Source organism: Empidonax traillii, unplaced genomic scaffold (genome assembly GCF_003031625.1).
Source record: "Empidonax traillii isolate 1590-97213 ecotype Southwest subspecies unplaced genomic scaffold, ASM303162v1 scaffold247:size2371522, whole genome shotgun sequence".
In the NCBI taxonomy this organism is placed as follows: domain Eukaryota; kingdom Metazoa; phylum Chordata; class Aves; order Passeriformes; family Tyrannidae; genus Empidonax; species Empidonax traillii.
Window position 1 is genome coordinate 437,809 of NW_020955440.1, and position 27,204 is coordinate 465,012.

The 27,204-nt window shown below is 38.3% G+C and overlaps 2 protein-coding genes across 3 annotated transcripts in view; one reads left to right on the plus strand and one right to left on the minus strand.

The window, feature by feature from the left end:
* Positions 1–27,204, minus strand: part of GTF2F2 (general transcription factor IIF subunit 2) — an 83,011-nt gene that overhangs the window by 32,831 nt on the left and 22,976 nt on the right. For both annotated transcript variants that reach the window (XM_027888893.1, XM_027888894.1), the window contains exon 6: positions 11,864–11,945. In XM_027888893.1, coding sequence (XP_027744694.1) covers positions 11,864–11,945 — 82 coding nt within the window. The remainder of the gene's footprint in view (positions 1–11,863; positions 11,946–27,204) is intronic.
* KCTD4 (potassium channel tetramerization domain containing 4) lies at positions 21,604–23,816 on the plus strand. The gene has a single exon (XM_027888896.1). The coding sequence runs from the start codon at positions 21,840–21,842 to the stop codon at positions 22,611–22,613; it is 774 nt and encodes a 257-aa protein (XP_027744697.1). The 5' UTR covers positions 21,604–21,839; the 3' UTR covers positions 22,614–23,816.

Sequence of the window (27,204 nt, forward strand, 5' to 3'; positions counted from 1 at the left end):
AATGTGTCAAACGTGGAAGAACTATTTGCTAGCTTTGTCCTTGCTTAGATACCACAAACTATGCCAGTTTGTGGGAAGTACTTTTCCTCCTTAGAGTTGATACTACATCAGATATTTGTCTTCTAATAAAAGAATGAGCTTAAAAGAGTCAAATGAAGAAATAGCAATAAAAACAACTTTAATGATCTACTCCAACTGGGTGATTTAGGCATCAATTTACAAAACCTACACCATTTCTCCTACTCTTAGTATGAGGCAGCGTAACTATGCTGTGTTTCTCTCCAAGTTGCCCTCAGTACCTCATGGTCGATATTGCAGCAATAAAGTGTATTTCACGTTAGGTTATATTTGTGGTATAAGGACAGGGAAAAAGGGTTTAGGTGCACAGTTAGAAATTAAAACAGATACTTCAATTCTGCTACAATTTAATAGGAAATATTCATATGATTCGGTTTCACAGCATGCGTGAATATAAATCCTCAAGGGATTTAATTAGGTGTATTTTATCATAAATTGCATTCCCAGAGCCATATGCTGCTCCTGCATCATGCTGATAATAACAAAGACAACTGATACTTAGGAGCACATCTGAAGGATGGTTTTTTGATGGCATTAGATACAGTCAAGGAATAAGAAAAACAGTGCTGAATAAAAGTATCAATGTTTTTTCCCAGTTGCTTTACCACACCAACTTGAAAGGCAGTTTATTTTATACAGTACAAATTAACCTCATGAAGTTATCCATTGCAGAATGATAAAACTTTTATCTTTTGCTTCCAATGCTATAAACACTGCATATGAAAAAATTCTCAATTTGCTGTACCCATATTTGTGCTCTATGAGAGCCTACAAAAACACTCGCTTTGAAAGTCACAATTTGGATCAATTAACCTCTTGTTTACCGGGTGGTCACTTCTGCAATATAGCAATTTCTTAATGCTCTAAGCATTTTGATAATTTTTCAAACTTTTAGGGGGTAGTACTTATTCCCTGCATTTTACTTTAGAGAAAGAGTGCCTACTCTTCAAGGACTTCACTGTAAAGTTCTTTGCCAATATGTGCCACCAACTACAGAGGAGTTGATTTTTCTAAGCAGTTCACAAAGTCAGAACAGGAGCCAATGTCTGAGTCAAAATCAGAATTCAAAATAAAGAGATTATCTGAAATATAATTTAAAAGGCATTTTTTAGAACTTTGAAATGTATTATATAAATACAGTTCTAAAGCATAATTCTCTCTCAAATGTTACCATGTAATACCTTCAGGTATGCATCCACATGTCAGTGTTGATTCCATGTAGTCTGCTATTTTTATCACATTTTTATACTCCCGCCTACACTCACATACACTGAAATTTCTCTTTCAAGATGACTTCTCAGTTCAAAATATATCCCAGAATGCAGGAATTTTCTTCTTTTTTTACCTTAAGAAATCTGGCCATGGATATTTCTGTGCTCCTGTTTCTCCTGTCTGTTTTCCAGTTAGAAAAAAAACGGAGTGAACTATGATACAGATAATGTTCAACCTTGTAACAGGTTTTGAACACAGGGCTTTCTTTAAGCTCAGAAACAGATTAACACTGCTGGAGAGCTAGAATCTTTTCAGATATAACACAAGAACTTTTAAAAATGAACTTAGCAGCCAGAATGTGTGTCTCATTGCTTCTAGTCCCAACTAAACACCTTTTTTTTTTTAACCTGAACCATTTCGAAAGTGATTTTATCACCTCCCTCTACTTTTAAAGCAGAAGTGGTTGCATTGTCATGGTCATGATGGTCTAAGATTAACAAGAACCTCAGTTCAGAAGGAGTTAAGCACTGGTGTTAGCCTACAGTTTTTTTAAATTCAGAGTCTTCACCTTCAGGGTGTTCAGTTCCACCAATTCTGAAGAAGGATCGATGCCCATGAGTCTCCCTCCACCGTCTGCAGACTGGAATCATGAACTCAGAACCTTATGTTATACACAGAGATGAACCCTGTAAAATCTCAAACTTCCCCATGCTCATTAATAGGAGTGCTGCAGAAAGCCTCAGAATTGAATACAGTCCAAGAGCAGAAGGAGCAGAGGAAAGCTCTTTGGCGAGCTGTTTCTTTGCCTAATTCATTACTATTTCTTCTTTATCTTCCTCCTTGGCAAGGTCTCAGTCAGCACTCAAGCACACACACAGAGTCTGAGGAAAAAGCAGGGCAGTAATTCAAATTTGTATTACAAGTCACAGAGCACAGTTCCTCCTGATTTAGCCACTATCACTAAAGAAGAGGTTAGTCAGTTATTCCTGCAAAAACACGGACGTGTTCAAAGATCTAACAGAGATATTCTATTGGCATTAACTTTGGTTAGGACCCAGTCTGTTCACACTTTTCTCTGTTATTGTTTCGGTGTGTTCAGGACCTACAAGATAGTGCTGTACCTGTTAATTTCTGACAGGTCTTTTTGGACTTGCAGAATTAATTCTGTGAACTGTTTGTCACAATGGACTGATACATTAATAAAGCTGGAGGTTTGCTATCTCTGGCATTTGGAAAATTAAATGTAAATTGCTAGTAGAATACATCATGAGTTGAGCACAGATTTTAATTGATTTATATTTTAAAACTGCCGATGAAGATGACTCCTGAATAAACTCACTTGCAATTTCTTCAGAGTCAGAAAGGGCCACCCTCATCTTCTATCATCAAATATTCAACAGTGCTTGACCATACTAGGAGCATCCAGCACACCTAAAGTTTCAGTGAGAAAAATATGCCGGATGAGAGAAGGGAAGGAAAGATGGAGGATGGAAAAGGACACACACAGTGATCAAATGAAAAAAGTCAGTCTGCTCTCGAAAACATCTGAAATCCAGTCAGTCTGCCGCTGCAGGTTTCACTATTGCCTCTCCTCCATCTTGTAAGTCTAAATTCTGGTCTTTGCACACCATGGTTTCTAAATTGTTCAGACACAGCCCAACTAGAAATGGCTTTATACAGCTATTGTACAACACCTTAGGAGAGACAATGGATCCCAAAGAGAAGATAATTAAAAATTTCAATATATCAGGTAACATTTATCAGTATCTACCAATGTGATACACATGGATATCAATATGATATTAATTCAGTCATGCAGAATCAATATTAATGCATAACATTATCCACGTTGAAGTGCATCAGACACTTCGGTGAAGATGAGCAGAACCCATATTATAGAACAAACATATACAAAAATGTAATGTAAAGTAACACTGATCCTAAAACTCGATGATCACAGGCAGTTGTCAGAAAGCTGCTTAGTTCCAGCTTTCTGCCCTGGGCAACAGGGAAGGAGGAACTGAGCAGTAGAGTCCACAAGCACTCTATGCTTTCCTGCTGGGGTACCTCACAGCATTCAGAAAAAAACCTTAATTTCAGTCTCGAGTATGGATAAAGAACATCAGCCCTACAACAGCTTCACATGGACACTGTACTATTCAACAAACATACTTACAGACATTTCATTTGTAATACTCTCTACTAGTGCAGAGGCGTTTATGTTAGGTCCTAATGATGGTACTGGCTTAGCGTATAGTGCAAAATTTTCAGCGAAGCATCACATATACTGAAATGACAATGATTAAATCCCAGCCAAAACCACTAACTGCAAACAAAGGAGGCAACAGCCTAGCAAAAACACCATAATAAACTTCAGGAACTCTGCAATTATTGTATACAAGGTTCAGTTAAAAATGTATTTCATTAAACAGCATAAGGCAACTCGTAAATTTCAAACTCAATGTAGACTTGAAAGGAAGGAATACTTTCATGATTTACACATCACTAAAACTAACATTTAAGTCACATTCTGTTGATAAAATACTATTTCAAACAGAAACCATCTCATTCCCTCACAGTCACGTCTGCCTTGCAATGGAAACAGAATTAAAATAGCAGCATACATTTTCTTAAGGCCATAAGCAGATATATATGTATTTAAATGCAGGCATGGAAACAACAAAGAGTTTGAAAGCCATCGTTTTTTATAATATTGTTAAATCTGTGCATGCACATGCAGGTACATGAGAAAGATTTTAGGCAGTGGTCCTTTGCATTCATTTCTGCTTTTTTCAAGCTGTGGGAAAGCAGCATTCTGTAGAAAACCTTTTGTGAAAAATCCTGCTGAAAATGATGCTCATTTGTTTTGAAATATGAATAAGTCCCCTAGGATTTTAAAGTTCCTTCACTATATTTGCAACTGAAGTATAATTTGTTGGCCTCTGACACTGGCAATCTCATATTTTCTATCCAGATGACTCAAGGGGAAAAAAGTGAGTTTATGTATACTAGGATGAGGGAAATTCAAAGAATTTTACATTTTATCTCTTGCCTAATGGCAAAGAAAGTAATTTACTATCCTTTATCATTTTATGATGTTCATTTGAGTTCAACTCCTAAGCCATTTTAAAAACATCCCAGACTCAAGTATTAGCAGGTGGCTGCACAGTATCCTCTACTTTAGAAAATATTTCAGGATTGTGCCTGAGTATTAACTGATGGTTGCAGCGCTTCAGTATCTTGTACTAATATCTGAGATATTTAGAGAATGAAAGATTCTTCCATAAAATGTAATGCTGTGATTAGTTTCTAAAGCTGGCATCTTTTCCACCCACAGAGCCTTTGAGGAGCACCAGAGATGCCACCACTGCTTCCCCCATGGTGTAGCTGGTCCTGCAGCACTCTGGGAGTTAAGCTCCTGCTGGAGTTTCACCATGTCTTCAGGAATTAAATCACCCACAGATCACAGGCAACCCCCATTTGAGAAGTGCTGGAGTCCTACAGACAGACAGTCCTTCAAAAAAAAACCAGAAACCAGAGGGTTTGTCATCTATGAACTTTTTTTGAACTTGGTGACATCCAAGTGCTATTTGGATGGACAGATACATACCCTGTCATCTTTGAGGCCATTGTTTCACTGCCTTCCTGCAGTTTCATCAATTTCAGAAATACTTTAATAAGCCAGGAATTACTATGCCACCAACAGAACTTGCCACCTGATTCTAATATTTTATTTTGCACAAGGATAACTTTTAGTATTCGGTGATATCATACAACTTTTGGAGCTCCTTGGCAGCAGGGTTACTGTTGGACGATACTAGTCTACTGATCTCCAAATATCATCAGTAGTATGTCACAAACTCTAAATATCATCAGTAGTATGTGAGCAAAGTTGCTTAAAAATAGAAGACGTGCTATGGTGCTGACATTCTACATATTGTGAAAATTTAAACTTGTCAGCCTAGTAGTTGCCAAAGCAGCTTTGCAGAACCCAGAACACCAGCAGTACTCAGCATGACTACAGCATCTGGCATGGGGGCCAGGAAGAGATCCATGAGCTTCAGCGAGCTCTGCTCTGCAACAGAGAAAATGAAGATTCATATCTAAAGGCTAACACCGATACAGAAATGGTCTTTTTTCTATCAGCTGGTTATCCCACTTTCCCTGGCAGGGTCAAACACGATGATGAATGAGGAGAACAGCAGGTTAACACATCTAGTAACAACATATAAGTCATGACAGCTAAAACTGAACCCTCTTTCATATTTTCACCCACTATAGTGTGACTTTCATATTACAGATGGAAAAGAGATGAAAAGAAGGAATTGGTGCTGCCCTGGGAAGAGAAAGGATGTCCCTACGTACTAAACAAGTCCCTCACTGAAATTTGCAAAGCACCTTGGCAGCAGAGACATCTTCATAATTATTGTAGCCCTGCTAACATAAGGTTAAAAGACCTCCAGCACTGCATGACACCAAAGACATTGGTTTCAAGAGAAGGAATCTGTGCAACTGACAGGAATTTAGGTTTACTGGAATTACAAATATCCAGAATTTCTGGTGCTGAGCAATGGTACTGAATGAGGCTTTTTTTCAGCCTGAAGAAGCTGGCTACAACTGAAGCCTGAACATATTCCAGGGTGACTATTTTTAGCCTCAACCCTTTCAGCAGATAAAAAGGAAATGGATGCTTTTTTGCTAATTACCACAAAAGCAAATCAGATATGTTCTTAAATGCAATGCCTCTGATGGCAGGGGAAAAGGAGCAGAATAACCAGCAGAAGAGGAATACTGTTTCATGAACTCTGGTGTTAAAAAAACAGGACAATGAGAACTCTCCAATCACAACTATTGATTTTCTTCCCCAAGGTATAAGGAAAAATCCATGCAGTATTTGCCATAAACTCTTCTTATATACGTCTCTTCTCTCTGAAATATGCATCTACCTCTCTTCTTTCTGAAAATGACCTTCATGCTAGGCTTCTCTCAATGATATGCCTTTCTAAAAAGGCACAGAACATGCTCACGATGCTCACTATTAAGAAACTATTTCAATTCCGGAGAAATAAGGGGGAGCCTGGACACAATCTTGGGCAACCAACTCTAGGTGGCCTGGCTTGAGCAGGGGTGTTTGGACTAGATGACCTCCAGAGGTCCCTTTCCACCTCAACTATACTGTGATTCTGTGACTCCAACCTGGAAATTATGATATTTAAAAAACAGAAAGAAGGCAAATTTCATGTCACACTGTAACAAAGTAATTTTAAGTTAAAAGAAAAGGAGAAGGGTAAGTGAGCCAGCAAGTAAGCCTACATTTTTCATCTTTTGTCTCTAGGCATTTACAAAAAGGAAGGAAACTGAGATCCAGTGATCAGATCAACGGTCTCTCCCAAAATTTAAGGAAGTATCAGTTTCCATAACTAATATAATTCATATGCCAGAAAATTTATTTAAAAAAAAGAAGAAAGCAATGTTTCATGCCTCTTTTCTCTACAAAACCCACTCTGTCCCCCAGTTAGCCCATACACACCTGGCTATTAGAAGCTGAAGACAACAGTAGGGTAAAAAGGACATGCTAACCTTCTGCATCCAGCTGCAGATTTAAGAGGAACATGATAAAATGCTTGATGCATTACCAACCATAGGCTATTCCTTATTTATTAGCATTATCATAATGGCTGGAAGCAGAGACCAAAATTACAACCTTTTCATATCACTGAACAAAAAAGCATAGTAATATAAAAGACCATTTAAAATCCAGTCAGAACACCTCTTGTAAGAACAGTAAAACATGACAGACAAAATGAAAAGGACAAGAGACAGAGAAAAGGACCTAAGATCCCAAAGCAATATATAGCAAGCCAACAAAAGCAACTCTCCTGACCCCTGAAATGGGGAATAACCACTCATCTGTGCTGCTGAGTTGATCTCACTTTAACCTTATTTTTCTTACTTGCTTCTCTCAGCTACTCTGTTCAAAAAATGTGAAAAATGGACCAAAAGGGACAAAGAGACTTGAGTACTAGTGTGGCTGTTACTTTGCAGTTCAATTGTTCACAATCAGAAAAGTATTTGCCTGACTTGTAAAAACTGGTGGGTGTCCAGGAACACAAGAATAATATAAAATACATCTCTTAACAGTACTCTCAGGGCCATGATTAAGAGATAATTTTCCACAAATTGCACAAAATTCTCCAGAAAAACTGTGATTGGAAACATTTTAGCACATGGAAAAAAATTACATTTTTTGTACTGTATGAGTAACTCAAAACATCCCAGGGAGTGTATTTTTGTACTATGCTGAATCTTACTTCAAGCCATAGAAAATGATCTTCGATATTTGAAAAATCAAGGTTGTATTGACTCACAGGCAGATGCAATCTCAGCTTGGTGTAAAAATGGCTTCCCACCCCAAACAAGCTGAGCAGCCTTTGCGCAGCATATCAGCTTTTGCGGAAAATGCACAAATGCATGCATACATATTCATTTTAGAAAGGAATTCATAGCCAACTATGCATATCTACAAGAACATATATGAAGCAGTATGCTGGTCAAGTTATTAATCTTATTCTGCCAGTAGGGGCTATTTGTGAAAAAAAGAACTGGCATAATGCTCATTTTCAGCAATATACTGAACTGTCAGTCAGTCAGTCAATACTCTCACAGTATTTTAGAGAAGGTGAGCAACTCATACGCACAAATAAATTTCACTTGCTTAACCCAGACCACCAATTGTCAGGAACCTCTAGAGGCCTCCATAGCGTAGTTGTAAAGACACCTGACTTTTCAAACATGGAAATTCCTTAACTGTTCCAGAACATTTTGCAACTCATTTTTCCTAAAACCCTATCGTGCATGTTTTTTCCAGTAGCTCTTTCTAAGGATTTTCATCATACTCTTTGTAGAAAACTCTTGTAGGAAAAAGCAATAAGACATACAGAATTCTTGCAATCATGTTACAAGCTGCCATACTGATAATCACCCCTTTAGACTAACCACACTTTAAGATGTATTTTTAAGTTACTTAAGAGAACTACAGGCATTACCAGCCTCACTGCTGTGTTAAATGTTGGCTCTTGCAGGTGTTAAGTAATCCTGGGACTCTTTTTTTTTCATTCTGTACAGTTTGTGACAGTTCAGTAGTTCAGATTAGGTATCATTGAATCAGAGTCTTCCAAAATCCATTTTGAAAGGTGACCAGTATTTCAGCAGCACATTTGAGAATGAAACAAGGGCTCTGATTTTGTTTCAGTTTTTGCCTGCCATCCTCTGCTACTGGGGATGCGCTGTCTAACAGTGCATTTCACAACTGCCTGAGCTGCACTTTGCATGCACCTTCAAAACCTCCCCGAGAATTGTGAGCCTGGTGCCTGGCCATCCCATTGCAGAGGACCTGAGCAGTCTTGGAGAGCTTTCTGTAGCTACTGAACTTGGCCATATTAGTTTGAATTGGAGCTTTGCAGAAGTCGCTCTCAGATTTTTTTTCCTTCTCAACCTTACCTCAAAATGAAATGCAGTTTGAGTGTATATTGTAGCAATGTGTTCCGAATATTTTTGGGGTTTTTTTTTCTCCTGCGAGGAAATGGAGAAACAGAAGCAAACAAAAATGGGAAAGGGGGACAGAGAAAGAATTGGGGAAGAAGAGAGTTTGTTATGATCAGAGGGATGAAGAGAATGGACATGAGGACCAGTGTAGGATAGAAACAGGTAATTTGTCAGAAAGAATCTGAGATGGGGTGCATGCCAGTCTCCCATTTCCCCTCTTCTGCGAACAGCAAAAGCCCCTTGTGAGTATCAAAAATCTTATTCTCATCTCCTCTCAAGTCATCTGGAGCCTTAAGCGATCCTGAATGCCTGGGGGACTCCTCTCTCCCTGTGCCCCATATTTCCCAATGCAGAAAAGCCTCTTGGGAGATCTCTCTTTCTGAGGAGCCATTAAACCCAAGGTGGTTAAACATTAGGATCATGAAATTAACGTGACGGAAGCAAAAATCTCTTGTGCCTCAGGAAGACAAAATAAAGGTACAGATAACGCATCTTCATGGTGGAAAGCCGACTGCAGTAAGATGAAGAAAATAGTCTCGGTGGGTGGGACTGGCTGAGAAAGATGTACAGAGGGGAACTATCAAACAGTAAGTATAGTGTAGGCACAGTATTTTCTGTGACCATTGTACAGTAAAACTGTCTGCAGCTGGGAATGCTCGTTTTTTAACCCACACAGTTAAAATATTTTAAATGGGATCATGAGATCCACTCCCACAAGACAGAAATCAGGACAGGTGCTTGGAAACCACACATTATTTTCCAGCTAGCCTCAATAGCATCACCAACAGTAATTGCAAATGTACAACTAATCATTAAGCTGTTACAAAGAACAAATACATTGCTAATAAAAATCTTCTAGGAAATTCAATAGCACAAAGCTTTACTAGTGCAGGATAGCGAGAGTGTCACGGTATTTGTTACCCTTCTAGAACCTGAAGTTCAAGAAAAACTGAAAAAATTTAAATAAACCTGCCAACAACAAAACTTCCAAAATAGAAAATACCAAGTGAAGGTCACACGATCTTTATTTTACCTTTCCAAGAAGTTATCCCTAGACACACATTTGTACCTTGTATTCAAAGTGTTATGAATATCAGCCATCTACACCCTTCCTGTAATCAACGCAAAAGCTGCTTCTTGTTGGGGAAAAACCTCTCCCAGCTACTACACTTGATAACACTTTCACTCACACGTGTTACCAATCTCTGTGCTTTCATTATTCATCCTCAAACCCACATGTCACACTTATCTCCCACCTAACTGCTGGCAACTGCATCACAAGACCATCACTTTGTCCTCTCACTGAAACTCTACTGAGCAGCAGGGAAATCAAATATCACACATCCATCAGCTGATCTTGTTGACCCAGATACAGATGGTAAAATAGACAGGATCCATATCTGCATTTAATACCAGGAGATATATAATCCTTTTTGGTCATTGCCAGCTCTCAGAAAACAAACGATTACAGCTGTTGAGAGCGTGAAGCTTAATTTCATTCTCTAGATCTTAAAAGTTCGAAGCAACTGTATTTATCTTTTAACTTTATTTCCTTCCCAACTCAATATTGTAACACTTAAAGCCTACACAATAGACTTGCTGTTCTGTCAATATTATAAAGTTCATCTTTGGAGAGTCTGTCTCATATAAAGCACAACAGTAAACAGAAAAATGAATAAATGGTTTAATACAACATGGTTGTATAACTTAAGTGTTTTATCTTTAATACTGTCACCCTTTTTTATGCACAAATACAGACTGCAGCATCATGTTGAGGGTGGGAGAGCGTAAAGGGAGTGAAAAAGTTTGATCCTACTACTCAAATACCAGACAGTATTTGGACAAAACCCAATTTCTTCTGAAGCTGTGACTGCTAGATCTGCTAAATCTCATGCTGATTCCCAACAGATCAGATTACTTTTTTTAAATCTTCTTGGTAAAAGGCAAAAAATCTTCAAAAACATGGAAAGTAGGCATACAGAGGCTGACAATTTTTCTACAGAAAAGAAAAAACAAGAGTACCATCATTTTCACCTGTCAGTGTTACCAAACACAAAATCTGCCTTCACGTTTGTACCTGTGTTGCTCCTATAGGAGCTGAACATGACAAAATTGAAGACCAGGAGGGGCTGCATGCATGCGAGACAGAAAGCAGAATGCTGAAAAATTCAAAGTTTGGGTAGTACATAATTAAAACAATCAGTTCTGTTTCAGTCTCCTGCTGCGGTCTTACCAGAAGCAGCTTATCTGATCAACTGTGTGCAAAATGCAAAAAAGCAGTTGGATCGGGAAACTTGTAATTAGAACAATTATGAAGCAAATACGTCCCACAGACTATATTCATGTATATTTAAAATTGCCAGATTGCAATGAGTCCTTTTCTGCCACCATCACATTTGCCTCATACTCCATTTCCCCCTGATAACAAAAACCATGATAGCAATCACAAAACTCAGTCTGAAACAAAATAGTTCACTGCACAGGAACAAACTTATGGTACTGATTTGCCAGCATCTAGAACATCAAGTCTCAAAAATGAATGAAAGCAGTAAGAAAATACTGGAGCAATTCAGATGACAGAGAAGGTTAATAAAACGTAAGATACTGAAAATGTATATGATAGATGGAAAACAAATTGGGAATTAGAGAAAAACATCACTTTGCCTTTTCTGCATTTCTTTTGACAATTCTAAAACTAGTTACGGATGATTCTCTTCCTGAAATGCCCTGCTTTGAATTTCTCTATTTACAACAAACACACAGTATAAAGGGTGATGTAATGAAAACTCACATGCTTATTATACATAAAGATGTACTTAATATAATGCACATTCCAATCCCAAATATGATATATTACTAGGGAACACCATAAAGTTAATTATCCATAAGATACATGAATCACATGGTAAATTCTAGACATAGCTGCTGAACTTTTCAGATAATACTGAAGTCATCCACCCCTAGTAAAGCAATAATAAAATCATCAAAGTCAGATATCAAATATCGATTTGTAATGAAGCACTCCTACCTTTTCAGCTTCATATAATTTTCACTAGCTGCAGGTCTGCATTCAGCACGTTGCACCACTATTCCTTCCAAAGCAAGTTTATCTAGAATGAAAAGCAAAACTGGACATTAAAATGAAAGTCACCAACATGGTCAACATTTGAATTATTTTTCACTAACGAAGAATCTGCTAAATAAAATGTAATTATATTTTCTGAAAGAAAGTTCTAAAATCTCTGTTATTTAGACACCAAAGAAATAAGAAGGAAAAACATATTTGCACAGCTGGTATACCCCAGACTTTCTTATTTTGCCTTCAGATGTTTTATATATTAAGAACGAATCAAAAAGATCAAATTTGAAGTAAGAGGTGGCAACACCTTTCTCTAGATGTTGCACTCTGATTATCTAGGAACCATTTTCCAGAAAGGTTCAATGAATACAGTCAGTGACTATAAAAAACATAATATACAAAAAGAACCAGTTATCAAGTATCCAAAATTAGTGGACAGTAAAATGAAAAGTTAATTTTATTCCTATCCTCAGGAAAAGAGTTTTTCATCTTATTACAATATAAAAAAGAAGTTCACTAAAGGAACACGATGCACTAAAGTAATAATACAACATATGCTAACACTCAGGGAAAAGAAATAGAAACTTTCAGTTAATAACCTGGGACATAATGTACATGTATTATAGTTGATGCTCATCTCTGTACATTCACCTCTGTGACAGTCACTGTTATCCAGTGTGACCACCTTTTTGCCTAAAGCAGTGATGACTAACAGAGAAGTAACAGCCGACTCCATAAAGGTAGGGAAGCCCAAAAATTAAAGGCAACTTGATACAGAAAGGAAGAGAGAAGTTATGATGGGCAAACACTTGCATTTCTACTACAGTGTTCTATTGCATAATGTGGGAGAGGAGGGAAGTGGGAGCCCGTCAATTTGTTCATGTCTTTTGGACACCGCCAGTGCAATATGTGTAAAACAAACACCTCTGGAACAGCCTTGCCATACAACAAACGATAAGCTTTAATGGCTTGATTAGCTCTCACTATTTAAAACGTCTTTCCAACAAAGTCTCGTCTTGCTGCTGGGGTAGGGTACCACACTGCCATTGTCTCCTTCAGCTAGCAACACAGAAGGTAACAGGAATGCTTAGAAGTACTGATGCCAAGTAACACAAGGCACTCTGACACGCCTCTGACTTTTCTATTGCCTTATAGACTGAAATATTACTACACCTGCAAATCTAAGTTTGCTCTCCCTGAATAATGCAGAGAGCAATTACTTAAACATCATGTATTTTAAAATTATTTAATCTGAAATTTCTTGGTAATCCTTGAAGGAAATAAGAATGCCATGTTTTTTCAGATAGTTTTACATGAAGCAAAGAAAATTTGTACTATAACACTTCTGGTTTTGCAAATTCCTAGGTTTATATTCAGGAGAGACAACTTGACAAATTTGCCTGACTTCCTATACATTACATATAGAAAAATTTTATTGTCTTTCTTTTCTATAGGACCTAGTAACTTATTTGTGGCTAATGGTACTAATACTGCTGCTTAATTTCTAATAAGAATTTAACTCCAGCTTTTAGCACTCGGTTCTTCTTATGACTCTATACTCTTGTAAAGAGCCTTTCAGTACCTGGTGTTTTCTCCCTTTGAAAGTACTTATACACAGTAATCAAGTCACTTCCCAACCATCTTTTCAATAAATGAAGTAATTTAAGCCCATGCATTATCTCATCATAAGGCATTTGTGGCACACTTAAATCAATTTTGGGTTTCTTATTTGTGTCTTGTTCAATCTTGAAATGAAGTTAAATACAGAGACCAGAAACCAGACATAATACTATTGTACTGATCTTACAAAAAACATACATGGAGCTTAAATAACAAATACAGGAGCTGGAATTTCTCTCACCTCACTTCAGACATCTCAATTCAATCTCTGAATTCAGCTGAGAGAGGGAGAAAGGGAGACTGCTGAAAGAAAATTGGTCCCACCTCTTTTAGAATTCAGTGATCTGCCTTATGCTGGACTTCAATGTTGCGTTTGTTTGTGGGTTTGGTTTTGGGGAGGTGGGAGCTTCAAGGGGGAGTGGGGCAGGACATTGCTGTCTGTGTCCCATGACCACTTCATGTTTAGATGGCTAAACTCTGTCAAGAACAATTTGTCTCTAAAAATCAAGATCATGGAGCTGACTGGCTATTATATTACTAACATAACTGTTTTGAGTATTTTTTAAACTCACATTTTATCTATGTGCTCTGCATTCTCAGTTCCTAGATGTATAATTGCCTTTTGCTTGGTTAAAATGCATTGTCTATAAACAGATTCTGTGAATTACACGATCTCAGTCACACCATGACGGTCCTGTCATAGTTATTCACTGTCTGACCAGCATTTGTGTCAATCATGACATTTTATAAAGCCGTGATTCTCACTTACTACTACTGTTCTCCTCTAATCCTGGAGGAAGCCCTTCAAACTACACTCCAGTGGCTTCCTATTCATAATTACTTTCTGATAACTGTCAGTTTTTAATCTTGTTCTGTGCTTGCTAATTTTTTTTATACATAAACCGGAATGTCACAAGACTCTATGCATAATATGAAATGCTAAGCAGGCTGCAGACGTGCTGTTACTTTAAACTCACAATCTTCAAAATAAACAAATAAACAAAATTCGATTTGTATGAACAGAAAACCCTTGCACAAAGCCATGTTTGCTAGCGTTTGTCATATTTCCAATCTTATCTATCTCTTGAACTCTGTAAAAATTTTTCCACTAGTTTCTGTGGTACAGGTTCAAGGCTCACTAACCTATACTCATCTGAGCCATCCAGCTGCCCAAACACTGACATGTCACCATCAATCTCCCCGCACCTTGCAAAATTTTCGAATTATTTTTAAGTTTTAAGGATTAGGATGGGTAAAGCAGAGAGCTCCCTCATGCCAACTATTTAGGAAATGAACCTGCCAGTTAAGCATGCTTATCCTCAGTATTATCACAGAATCACAGAATGGTTTAGGTTGGAAGGGACCTCAAAAATCACTTAGTTCCAACTCCAATGTCATAGGCAGGGACACCTTCCACTAGACCGGGTTGCTCAAAGCCACATCCAACCTGGCCTTGAACACTGTCAGGGATGAGGCATCCACAGCTTCTCTGGATATCTTATCTTTGATGTCTTGGCTAATACTCTCTTTTAATTATCACTGATCCAGATTGACTTCTGCAGTCAAATCCAGACAAAATGTTCCAATTGCCTCACAGTACGAGGCTGTCCGGTCTCCAAGAACACTGCCTTGCAGCTAAAGCCTGTCTGCTGTCTAGGCTCATCCACTGTGCAAAAGCCAAGGTTTATGTCCCATTTTCCCTGGACCTCCTCAGGGATTTTAACACACCCAGAGAGTCTAGCAGAATAAATCTGCAAAGACACATGCAAACCTCTTGATGCAAGACTGTTTCTACTCTCTTTGCAGCACAATTAGCCCTCATTCACCAAACTCAAATGCAGTGACTTGGGTCTGTCTTCTCCTGTTGCAGGACCAGAGCTGTACTGAAAAGACATTCAAAGTGCTACACATCTGCCTTGGTATTCCCATAGTCACATCAGCCTGGAAGGAAATGGATGAATAAGGCATGAAAGTGGCAATTCCCTGTTAGGGAAAAGGCGATTCCCTACTCAAATTAATGCAGATAGTACAAGATAAATAAACAGCTCTGGAAGACTAGCTAAGATCAGTGATGAGAAGGGAAAATAAAACATTTTCCTAAGTGTCTTAAGCTCTCAGTTGCCCTAAATGGGGTGGCAGGTGCAAATACACAGTCAGTGTGGCTCCCAAAAGGCTAGTCTATATAACCCATAGCTTCATCATTAGCTGCCAAATGCACGCTCACCCTGACCTCCCTGCCCAAATGCCCTGGTGCTAATTTATAAAGTAATTTCAACTGTTGTCTCAGTGAGATGATCGAGAGAGATGCTGGGGAGATGCTGATTCCACTTTCAAGTCCTGCTGACAATCACTATCAAATTAACAGAATGTGGTAAAAGCATTTAAGGCAAACACAGGCATGAGAGAAATTTACTGAAATTGTGCAGAATATGGTCTGATAGGGGTTGGACTGTTGGAGTTTAGAGAGAGATGGACTGACTTGGAGATTTTAATGTATCAGTCTTCTATTTGACTGCACTCAGCTCCAATTTCCAGCCACTGGATCTGGTCCTTTACCAACTCCTCCACTTTGTGAGCAGTGCCAAGGAAGAAGGAGATGAATATCTTCCTCAGTATGCAGGGTTCTCAGGCAGCAGTAAAAAGTAGATGAAAGTGCAGTAAGGACAGGCTATGGGCACTTGTGTCTCCAGCTCCTTGACTGGTAGAAGTTATGCTGTTGCTTCCCAGCTGTCATGGTTTTAACCTGTCAGCAACCAAGACCCATGGACTGAGCAGGAGCCTGCTCATTTCCAGCTGAACACCACCGACATTTATCACTAAGTGATAAATTCAATCTAGCACATTTCCATCAAATCTGTCATTATCTCAAACCCTTTGAGCCCCACATTAGGCAGCACCAAAAGACTGCCATGGTTTAACCCCAGCCAGCCCCAACCCCAGGCCCCATACAGCCACTCACTCACTCCCTCACTAGCAAGATTAGGGAGAGAATTGGAAAGATAAAAGCTAGGAAACTTGTGGGTTGAGGTAAAGACAGTTTCATAGGGAAAGCAAAAGCTGCACACACAAGCAAAGCGAAACAAGGAACTAATTTGCTCCTTCCCATGTGCAGGCAGGTGTTGAGCTATCCCCAGGAGAGCAGGGCCCCATCACACATAACAGTTACTTGGCAAATGTCCCCCCTTTCCTCCTTCTTTCCCACAGTTTATATATATATGTGATGTTATATGGTCAGGAATATCCCCTTCATCAGTTTGGGTCGCCCATCCTGGCTGTGTCTCCTCCCAGACTCACGTGCACCCCTAATTTCCTTGCCAGTGTGGGAGTATGAAGAGCAGAAAAAGCCTTGGCTCTGTGTAAGCCCTGCTCAGCAATTAAAAAAAAAAAAAAAACCTCTATATTATCAACCCTGTGTTCAGCACAAATCCAAAACAGCCCCATAACAGCCACTGTGAAGAAAGTTAACTCTACCCCAGCCAAAACCAGCACACCAGCATCCAAGTTGGAAGCACTGGTAGCCCACTCTGCTCACTTAAACTGCTGTGCAGCTATTGCATGTGTTGGCTGGACATGGAATAGCCCCCTCCTGCACTAGACCTCAGCTCTGCTCTTACAGACTTAAGGCATTTCACGGCACCTCTCTTGCATTCAAATGGCAGCCTCAAAGCTGGTGCCCTTCTCAAACCACCCTTCCCTGGCAGCTATGCAACTAGAGCAGAGGACCACCCAGTCTTCACTTGGCATTCCTCTACTTAGACATCCAAGGATACATCCTACATTTGTTTTACTGACCACTGCACAGAACAGTGACCTTATGCTCAGCTGCCAGCGATGTATCATACATAGGGCAGAGCCTCTGCCCTAGCTCTCCCTCAAACATACACACTGCAAGCCCTGTCTAGGGTGCACTCCTGGGCATATAAACTTCATATCTGGTGATGTTAAAATGTTATCCTAACCAACGATCCAAATGGTTTTGCATCAGCAATGTATTGCCTTACTGAGTACATCCTCATCAGTATCATCTCCAAAATCACCAGTAACTATCTCTTTCTTGATCACTCACTGAAAGAAAACAGGACCAAGAACCAAATCACAGGAACATTTGAGTGATAATTCTCTGCTTAACATTTGCCAGTTTGAAGCCTGCTGAAAATTTTTGTATAGCTAAATGATAGGAAAACTAATATGGTATACATTCTAATACAAAATGACAAATGAAACATACTGAAAGATTTAACAGAAAAAACATCACCTGCCTTGCTGAACAAATTGTAATTAAAAAAGGTGCAAAAGAAATTGGCACCACCCATTTTCTCTCCACCCACATTGGTTAGTATTATATTATTCTCCCTTAATTTTTAACTGATTGATTTCCAAGTCAGATGTTTTATTGGTTTTCATACAGTACTTTTTCATATTTAAATACCCGTGTCATCCAATTCACCTTTCAAATACTGGCACAGCATTTGTTTTTCTAGCCTTGTAGCACTGCAGTGCTCAAAAATTATTACAAATATCAACACCATCTTGAATAGTTTCTTAGATAGCCCTTTGAAAATTCCTGAATGCACATTTTTCAGACTTGCTGATTTGAAAATCTTCAATTTTAATTATTATGTAGAGCTGTTACTATGTAACAGCTTCAATGGCTGTTAATCAACATCTGGAGATATTATTGGAATGAGAATGTCTATGCTACCAACATCATGAGGCAGGAGTTACTGAATGATTTAATTGTCCAAAAACCTGGCCAATTTTCTGTGTTACGACATTAAATGGCAAATAAGCTGCCTCAACAACCAAATGGATTTCATTAGCATGGTTTCCTAATACATTTCTAAAATTCTCTCCCTCTCATAGCTGAGTTTTCTCCTCATATCCTTTTGTACTGTAAAAAATAAAAGTAGCTGTTTTCTGTAATCCAGGTTATTTTCACTGACAGCAGACTGTCAGTGAGACTGATATTCTTTAGATAGGTGATTGGTTGAAGCTGAATGACTGGTAAAGCACCAGCTTTTCTGTAGTGTGCTCTGGTCCTGAATTCTCAGTTCCATGGCACGCTCAAGCTTCCAGACCAGGAGGTACAGGAAGAGGGCGGAAATTCAGTAGGAGTGATGTCATTTTTCAAAAGGAAACTTGTAGGGCAGAATGAGGGGCAGATGCCTAGCCTTTTCCTCCTTGTTTTTTTCTGTTAGGTGATAAATACCAGTACTGCATTTTCACTGTCTCCAGGATGGCTTGTCTGACCAAGAAGAAACTGGAAAAGCTTTGTGGATTGCCCTTTGGTGCAACCCAAAGGGTGACTAACTTGGAAACTCCTACAGCCACTCTCCTAAGTGTGTGCAAGGGTGCTTAGTATATTTTCTGGCATAATCTGGAACCAAAACAATATACTTTCAATTGCTGGATTCCAGCACTATTCCTTACCTGAATGCTGGTCAATCCCAGCATACAGGGGACATTGATAATCTGTGAAGGAGCCATCACTTCAGGATTGCTAACTACCCACATCAGCAAGTGGGACACTTCAGCTGGATAGAGTAGAAACAGAGAGTTCACTCACAGCAAGGGAATGCACCCAGCAACAAGTTACTCTGTCCCAATCCAAGCTGGAAGCAAGAATATCTGGGATGCACTTAGCACATCTCAGCTGTCACACTGGTACACAACAAAAAAAGACTCTCAGAGCACAAAAATGGTCAAAGTCTCAAACTTCATTGCAAGAAATACGTCCATATCTTTGCAAAATGAGCTTCTGGATGATCTTCCAGTGCATGGACAAGAAGACAGAAAAAAGGAAATCCAGCACAGCTACACCTCCAAAAATCAGTGAGCTATATGAAACCACCCCACTAAAATTACATGCATGCCATATGTATCACTGAGTGCACAGGAAGAACTAGGGTTTTTTTGAAAAGTCTAGTAGTATGGCACAGAAAGTGGAAAATTTTCACCAAGAAATGCCAGGCTTTAGTTTTGTATCACAGATGACTGTCAGTTGAAGTGAAATAAAGTTACATGGGTTTGCAGTGATGAAAATTTTACAGCAGCTCTAAAATTTTCAAGTCTCAAAGGTTTAAATGTAAATATTCATGAACTCCACAGAGTATATTTTCCACATCAAATCCATTCTGAATATCTTATCATACAAACTACTAGAACAATTTTGCGTGATCTTTCAAAGAATACTTACTCGTTCACCAAAGTGGAAAATTTCATCTGCAAGTGTTAGAACATTTAGAAGAGGATGATTTGAGCAGATACTGTTCCGTAACTTCTGTCTCATAAAATGTAGACAGCTTAACTGGTCATGGAAAATTTCTTTTTTACAAATCCCTGCTCTCCTAGGACATTCCTGCTCACCTGTGCCAGGACACTGCTAGTTCAGCTTCAGAGTATTTAAAGTTCACTGTGTAAGATGCAAGCACCACAGAAATCATTCTCTTAGAGTTTAACAGACAATAAAGTGGTTCAGTATTGTAGCTATGCCTGATCTAAGCCCATTAAGTAAATTTTCCAGCACTTGGAAATAAACTAAATTTCTTCTGTAACAGAAAAAATAATACTTGAAACTAATTGGCTCTTCCATTGTCTCAATTATTAATTCAATAACTGTGAAAGGAATTAATTTTAAAAAAAATCCAAACGTTTAAAAGTTAGAAACTAGTTGAAATCTCTTCAACTGAAGTAACGCTGAACATATTCATGGTATCAAAGAGTTAAAAACAAAACCGTGACTAACTCCTGATAAATCAAACCTAATGAATAATATCTGCTTAATATATCCCATACAGCAGCAGAAAAATTTAGTGTGTAAGTGCTAGAGATATCCTGGCAAGAAGAATAGTGATTAAAAAAAAATGTGCATTTATTTGTGCTAGATTCAGTTATTAATTAATAAAATATGATAGTGATTACCCTACAGTATCAATAAACAGCCTCAGAGACAGTGGGAGCAGTAGGAATAAAATATTTAGAAACAGAGCAGAAGAATTTACATAAGAATAATTGCCTTTCCACTGCTAATCAGGCAAAGCAGGACACATCTACCTGTAAAGTGAAAAATATATCTTGAAAAAGATGGGACCTCCTCTCCAGGTCTAGCCCAAGGTAAGGGTTCGCTTCCACCCGTGCTGGGGAATGCATGCTGTGGCTCCTGTCCATCCGCTTCCCCAAGGAAAGGCACACAAGAGATGTGTGGAGAGCTTTCCCTTTCTGCTCCAAGCTGCAAATGTTTAAAGGGGAAACCTTTTTTAAAGCGGCAACTGAGAGAGAAGCTTAAAGCACAGGAAGGAAGACAGCCATTTGATTCCGATGATGTTTTTGCCTCCCCGTACCCAAGTGTTGCTAAGCTATAATATTATGTGATGTTCACAGCTATCTCTAGGCACAATAACCTTTTGTTCCACAGGGCAGCTCAGTTTTTTCTATCGAACAATAACAAACTGATGCTAGACAGTCTTGGTGACTTAAAAGCAATCACCAATATAAACAGTAAATATCCCCTCTAAAACAGTTTTTGTCTGTGGTACACAGGCAGTAAGCAAAACCTAATCAGGCTGCAGCTCCAGCACTGGTGAGGATATTCCCTGGGACTGCAAATGAGGGCTTTCACCACAAACTTAAAACAGTCAGACCAAGAATCCCTAAGCATCACTTCCAGAGTATCTGTGGAAACATCTTACTGCTGTGCACGTGTCCAATAAATGAGTGTCACGCATGGGCACACCCTCCATAGATGATAGCCCCCTTGTACAGACAGGGACACCTGTCCTTTCACTATTGTCCTACTGTATGCATCAAGTACTATACTCAGTACCAAAAAAAATGTGAAAAGAGGCCTTGTGAAAATTAAAATGCTTGAAACATAAATGAAGCTATCTGTTTAACACTTTAAGCACTAAATGAGATTTGGCTAGCTGATACTACAAATACATTCTCAAGTATTAAAGATAAGGTGTCAGTTAGAACAGCAGTAGGTATTTCTGTGGATAACCCCCAAAGCTACATAAACTTCTTAAGACTTAAAGGAAAGAAGGAGACAAACAGCTGTTATACCCTTCTTCCCTTATACAGTTAAATGCAAATTCTCCTTTACAGTCATATTCCTGCTATCTCCCTGCATACACAGCTGATACGCCACCTACTGCAAACCCAAGCTGACAGTCGGAGCAATGCTAGCAGCATTTCCATTCCAACATTGTTCCGGAGCTGAATAAAGGTGCTTTTTAAAAAGAAACATCCCCTTTACAAGCTGAGAAGAACAAAGCACGATAGCTGGCCTTCTGTCTCAGCTTCAATAATGGAGAGAAAAGCAAGCAGAAGAGAAAATGAATGCGAAGAAAAAAACAGCAACTCTGAAGGCTCTGAGCAAGACAAGGAGTATAAAACGTCTCTGGTTACTCTGAATGTTGGTGGTTATCTATATATCACACAAAAACAGACACTAACCAAGTATCCAGATTCTTTTCTGGAAGGGATCATAAACGGAAGAATAATGTGCCCATTCGATGCAGACGGTCATTACTTCATAGACAGAGATGGACTCCTTTTCAGACACATACTCAACTTCCTACGAAATGGAGAACTTCTTCTACCGGAGGGGTTTCGAGAAAATCAACTTTTGGCACAAGAAGCTGAATTTTTCCAGCTTAAGGTACTCTCAGATGCAGTGAAATCAAGGTGGGAGAAGGAACAGCTAGCATCTCGAGAGACTACTTTCCTGGAAATAACTGACAGCCACGACCGTTCACAAGGACTCAGAATCTTTTGTAATGCTCCTGATTTCATTGCAAAAATAAAATCCAGAATTGTACTGGTGTCCAAAAGCAGGCTGGATGGATTTCCGGAAGAGTTTTCAGTATCTTCAAATATTATTCAATTTAAGTACTTCATAAAGTCTGAAAATGGTACAAGACTGGTACTGAAGGAGGATAACACCTTTGTCTGCACCCTGGAAACTCTTAAGTTTGAGGCTATAATGACGGCTTTAAAATGTGGATTTAGACTGCTGACCAGTCTGGATTGCTCTAAAGGGTCAATTGTTCACAGTGATGCACTGCATTTTATCAAGTAATCACAAAGGCAAAGGAAACAAGCATGCAGCCTGTAAACCTCCTTGAGCTGCAGGCTCCTGGCATCACAAATAATGTATCTAACTAACCTGGTACCACAGAGCTCAGCTGCTAATCAACTGATGTGAGCTAATGGTATGTAAATCTCATAATGACATCTATCTCTGGCTTACTTAAGCTGAATGATAATTTTATGCCTGAATTTAATAAAAATTACCTGTTAACACTATAAACACAGATTGTATGCTTTATGCTCTTTGTAATATGTTTTCTCAATGCTGTCTTTCAAGCAGAGAGTCTAGCTGAATTTTTGTGTACCTGTGTGACTAACATGCATACACCTAACTGCTCTGCTGAACAGCAGTGACAGTATTTTCACATAATAAACAGGCTTAAAATATGTTTTGCTTATAACAAATTCAGAATGGATTTTAACTGGAATAAATTATTTTGACTGTTCATTAGTGTTTATGCTAATCTATTGTACTGCATTTGCAAAAAAACAAGATTGCAAGAGAGTTTAAAATTAATCAACTTGATTTTAAAGTTAAATGACTTCTCAACTCACAACCAAATTTATACTATGTTACTACACTATTAACAAATGCCACAAAGATGTAAACCAACAAAATAATGCTGGGGGAGATTCATTCTATTACGGGAAATGAGTTAAATCTGCACAGAATTTTACATTTTCTAATATATATATACATATCAAATGGCTAATAAAAATATTTTACTTAAATGTAACAGGTTTCCAGGACTGACATCCTACAATGCTACAGTCACTATTTCCTAGCAATCATTTGTGCTCTTAAGGACAGGCAATTACCAGAGCCCTTGCTTTGCACAATGGCTTACTAAATGCAACTAGTACTATCAATTTTGAATAGACCACCTGCTGGCATTTAAGATTATTCACTCTAAGTAATATAGTGAATAAACCTTCATTCTCCTTATCTCCACTATTTATCAAATATTTTCATTTATATTTTAAACAAAGTTGTAATAGCTTCTATAGAACAACTGTAACTAATTTAACCACAGGCATTACAAACCAGTCACTTCACAAAAGCGAACTGAAAAATCATCACAAAAGGCAAAAAGAACCTTCACTAAATCTAAGTTTAAGCTTCGTTTGTCACTGAACACAACCATCATTCACAGCTCACATGAACTGAAAATTCAGGTAAAATGCTAATAAATAAATAAAAAACCCAACAAAGCAGTTTTCCCAAAACATCAATTTTGTAAAGAAAAAAATACTAAGAATGTCAACAAAATGCAGTACAATCCATAGCAGAAGTGACAACCAAGGAAAACAGCTAACACAAGACAGGCTGAGAACAGTTTTGGTTTGGATTTTAGAGGGAGCAAATCAATTCTTAGTAGTGGGGATTATGAATATAAATGCAAGGTCCATTTATCCATTTATCAACATGAAGCTGTTTCACTTGTAATATACAACAGGTGCTGCTAACTAGGTTCCTTGCCAGATATGAATTATGACAGGGACTCCACAACTCTAGACCAGGCAGCAGTGACTGAACCATATTCCAATAGGATTTTATCAAATGGGGAAATTCAACCTCTCCAGAATACTCCCTCAGAATGAATCCACTGTCTAGAAATGATCAAGTTTTCTAATCTAGTCCCCACGTTACAGACTTACAGTTCATAAAAGATGTGGTTCTGAGTGGAACTTTTCCAAACTCAACTGTCTAAAAATCAGATCCCTCTACATTTCAGATATACAAGCTGAAGAACTGTCCATGTATCCCAAAACTTTTCTGAATTTGTCCAAATGCATTAACTATGTACAAACAAGAAGTATAATGTAGTAAAATACTATTCTTTACATATGCCATCAGCGTGTCATCTTCTCCCCCTCCAAGTTAACTTCAAATTGATATATTTAAAAAAAAAATCCTCGTTAACCACTAATCTTATGCTTATAAGAATCTGTAGAACTTCTGTGAAAATAAATGTGAAAGCTCCCCTAAAAGAAATCCAAAATCCTGCTGATCTTCAAGGACAAGAACAGGAAACACCATCACCATCACACAGAACAATTACACTAAAAGGCCTTTGTAGACACAATTCTCTATGTGAGCAAGAAAAAGTGACATGACAGTCTAAAAAAGCTCTATAACGAATCTAGAAGTTTTAAAGCAGCATGGTCTCAGTGCTGTCAAATACACAGCCTGCATCAGCACAAAGTGGAGGAGGCTGTTGCTCCTAGGATGTCAAATCATCCATTTTCACTTAAATGCTTGTGGTTATAACCTTCATTTGTAATGGATCTTTGACTGAGTTTTAAAATGTCATTGCAATTGAAAAGAAAAAAAAGCCAAAATCAATTTTCATTTCAAACAATTAATATATGTTAATTAAAATACGTTGTGGTTGCTCGCCTTTCAGTTGGGCTCTTAGGGTGCCAAACATCGAGGAATCAATCATTAGCACTTTAGTATCAGAAAGCAGTACCAGAATGTTATCAGAGCATGACTTCACTCATGAAAAACCAGTAGAGAATTTGATGGGTCTGCATTTGTTACAGAAAATACTTTTGGAATTAAAGTTATTCATAAACTGGTAATCACAGGTAAAATGCAAACCATCTGAAGCATCTTCTAAGAATATTCTATAGAATATTATATCACAAAAGATTTACAGAAAGCCTTTATTTGTCAGGTTTTTGGTTCAGAGTACATACTGCCCTCTTAACCTATAAAAGAGAACTTGAAACCCCTTTTTAAGTGAAAAATGTACATCTCTAATCATTAGTAAAAATAAACACCTGTGTTGTTTGGTTGGTTTGTTGCCCTTTTTTTTTTTTTAATTCAATGATTCATTATGTTACACACTTTTAAGTGGCTTTATATTTCTGTGTAAATAACACTGACATCTGTGGCATACACATGAAGTCATCTGCTGCAACATTAACTTCAATGTTGTCTTCCTTTCCCATTTTCATGAGCAGTCATGCATTTCTGCAATTTTTACACACCATCTCCGATCAAAGGCACCACACTCATCTCTTTGAATTACACAGCAGAAAAGAACACAGGGTAAAAAACTCATTCTCTTCCCTGTTCACACTGAACAAATAAATAAGGATATTGAATACATCAGCTGCCATATCAGTTACAAACACTTCAAAATAGTTATAAACTTGAGTAATTTTTCAAACTAGGGTGGAGGCATGTCTTGCTCTGATATATGAATAAAAAGATCACATAAAATCTCCATACTGTGAATAATGTTTCCTTTTTACTCGATAAAGATACTGAAACTTAAATATATTTTGCATACGTTGTGTCAGTCAGGTGGATACTTGTGTTCCACCATAGTAGGGTGTGCCAGAAAAGGTTAACCAGTTATTCATCAGCTATCTCTTCTTTTCTTTAAGGTTGGAAATTCCAAAATCAATAACTACCATGAAAATAGGAAAGCTGCAAAATCAAGTGCTTAAGTCAGAAATACCAAGTTGTTTTAACAACGTCCTTTAGGACACAATGTGCATGCAAAGTATTTCTATTTTTCTTTCTGTCATTAAGACTTGGATCACAATGCACTTAACAGAACTCTCCTGCAAGTATGAGGAAGGAATGACAATTACCATAATTTCTCAAATGATCTTCAACTGCTTGGGTATGAGTAAAAAGGAACTCCCTCCCCTCTCCCCAAGGAGGCACTTAACCTGCTCCCAGGCTTGGTCAGCTCCACTTGCCTCCTGTCTGTTTTCCTGGGTGAGAAAAAGGGCCACTAAGCAGAAAGGACAGAGGCAGTTGAAGGTAGGACTGAGCCCTATACACTACAAGAAGAACATCCTTGCCTTTATTATTTCCTTGAATGACTGTTCATGGAAAAATATAAATAGTTGCCAAATTGACCAAAATACTGACACCTGGATGCCCATCTTTCCCCATTGGTAGAGGAGAAGCCAAGGGCTCTTTATCACACTTGACAGTATACTGGCATAGGTACCAACTGCATGGATTTCTATATGAGGACAAAGCTACGAGGCTGCACTACACCAGACATATACTATGCCCCCTCGAAGTATTTCCTCAGTCTCCAACCACTTACTGCCCAATGACTTCCAGAGTCAGATTCAGTTTCTAGCAGGAGCCTTGATGCTGTGAAATACACAGGCTGCACAAAGTTCAATTGCAGCTCCAACTCTGCACCTTCAGTACTGGCTCACCCACTGACCAGAGTTTCATAGCACCATAATTGCACTATTGACATTTTCAAACACTCATGCTTTTTTTTTTCTTTTTTCTATTTATACCTATTACAGCTCTTTAAGTGACAATTGGTCTCTTCTTTTCTACAGTGGGTAATGCCCCTGTAGATCATAAAGGAGAAAAATATTACATCAACCTTTGCAGCAATCAGTGGCATTATTATTTTCACCTTTTAAAAGCATTGCAAGGTTTCCATCCAGTAAGATGAGAACAGCTTGAGAAAATTATCTTCCTCCTCTGCTCCCCATTTGTATACAAGCAGAATAATGGCAGGCAATAAATAATAACATTTAATAGGAGCAGTGTCTCATTTATTTTGGGTAGAAGGGTCACGTTGCCC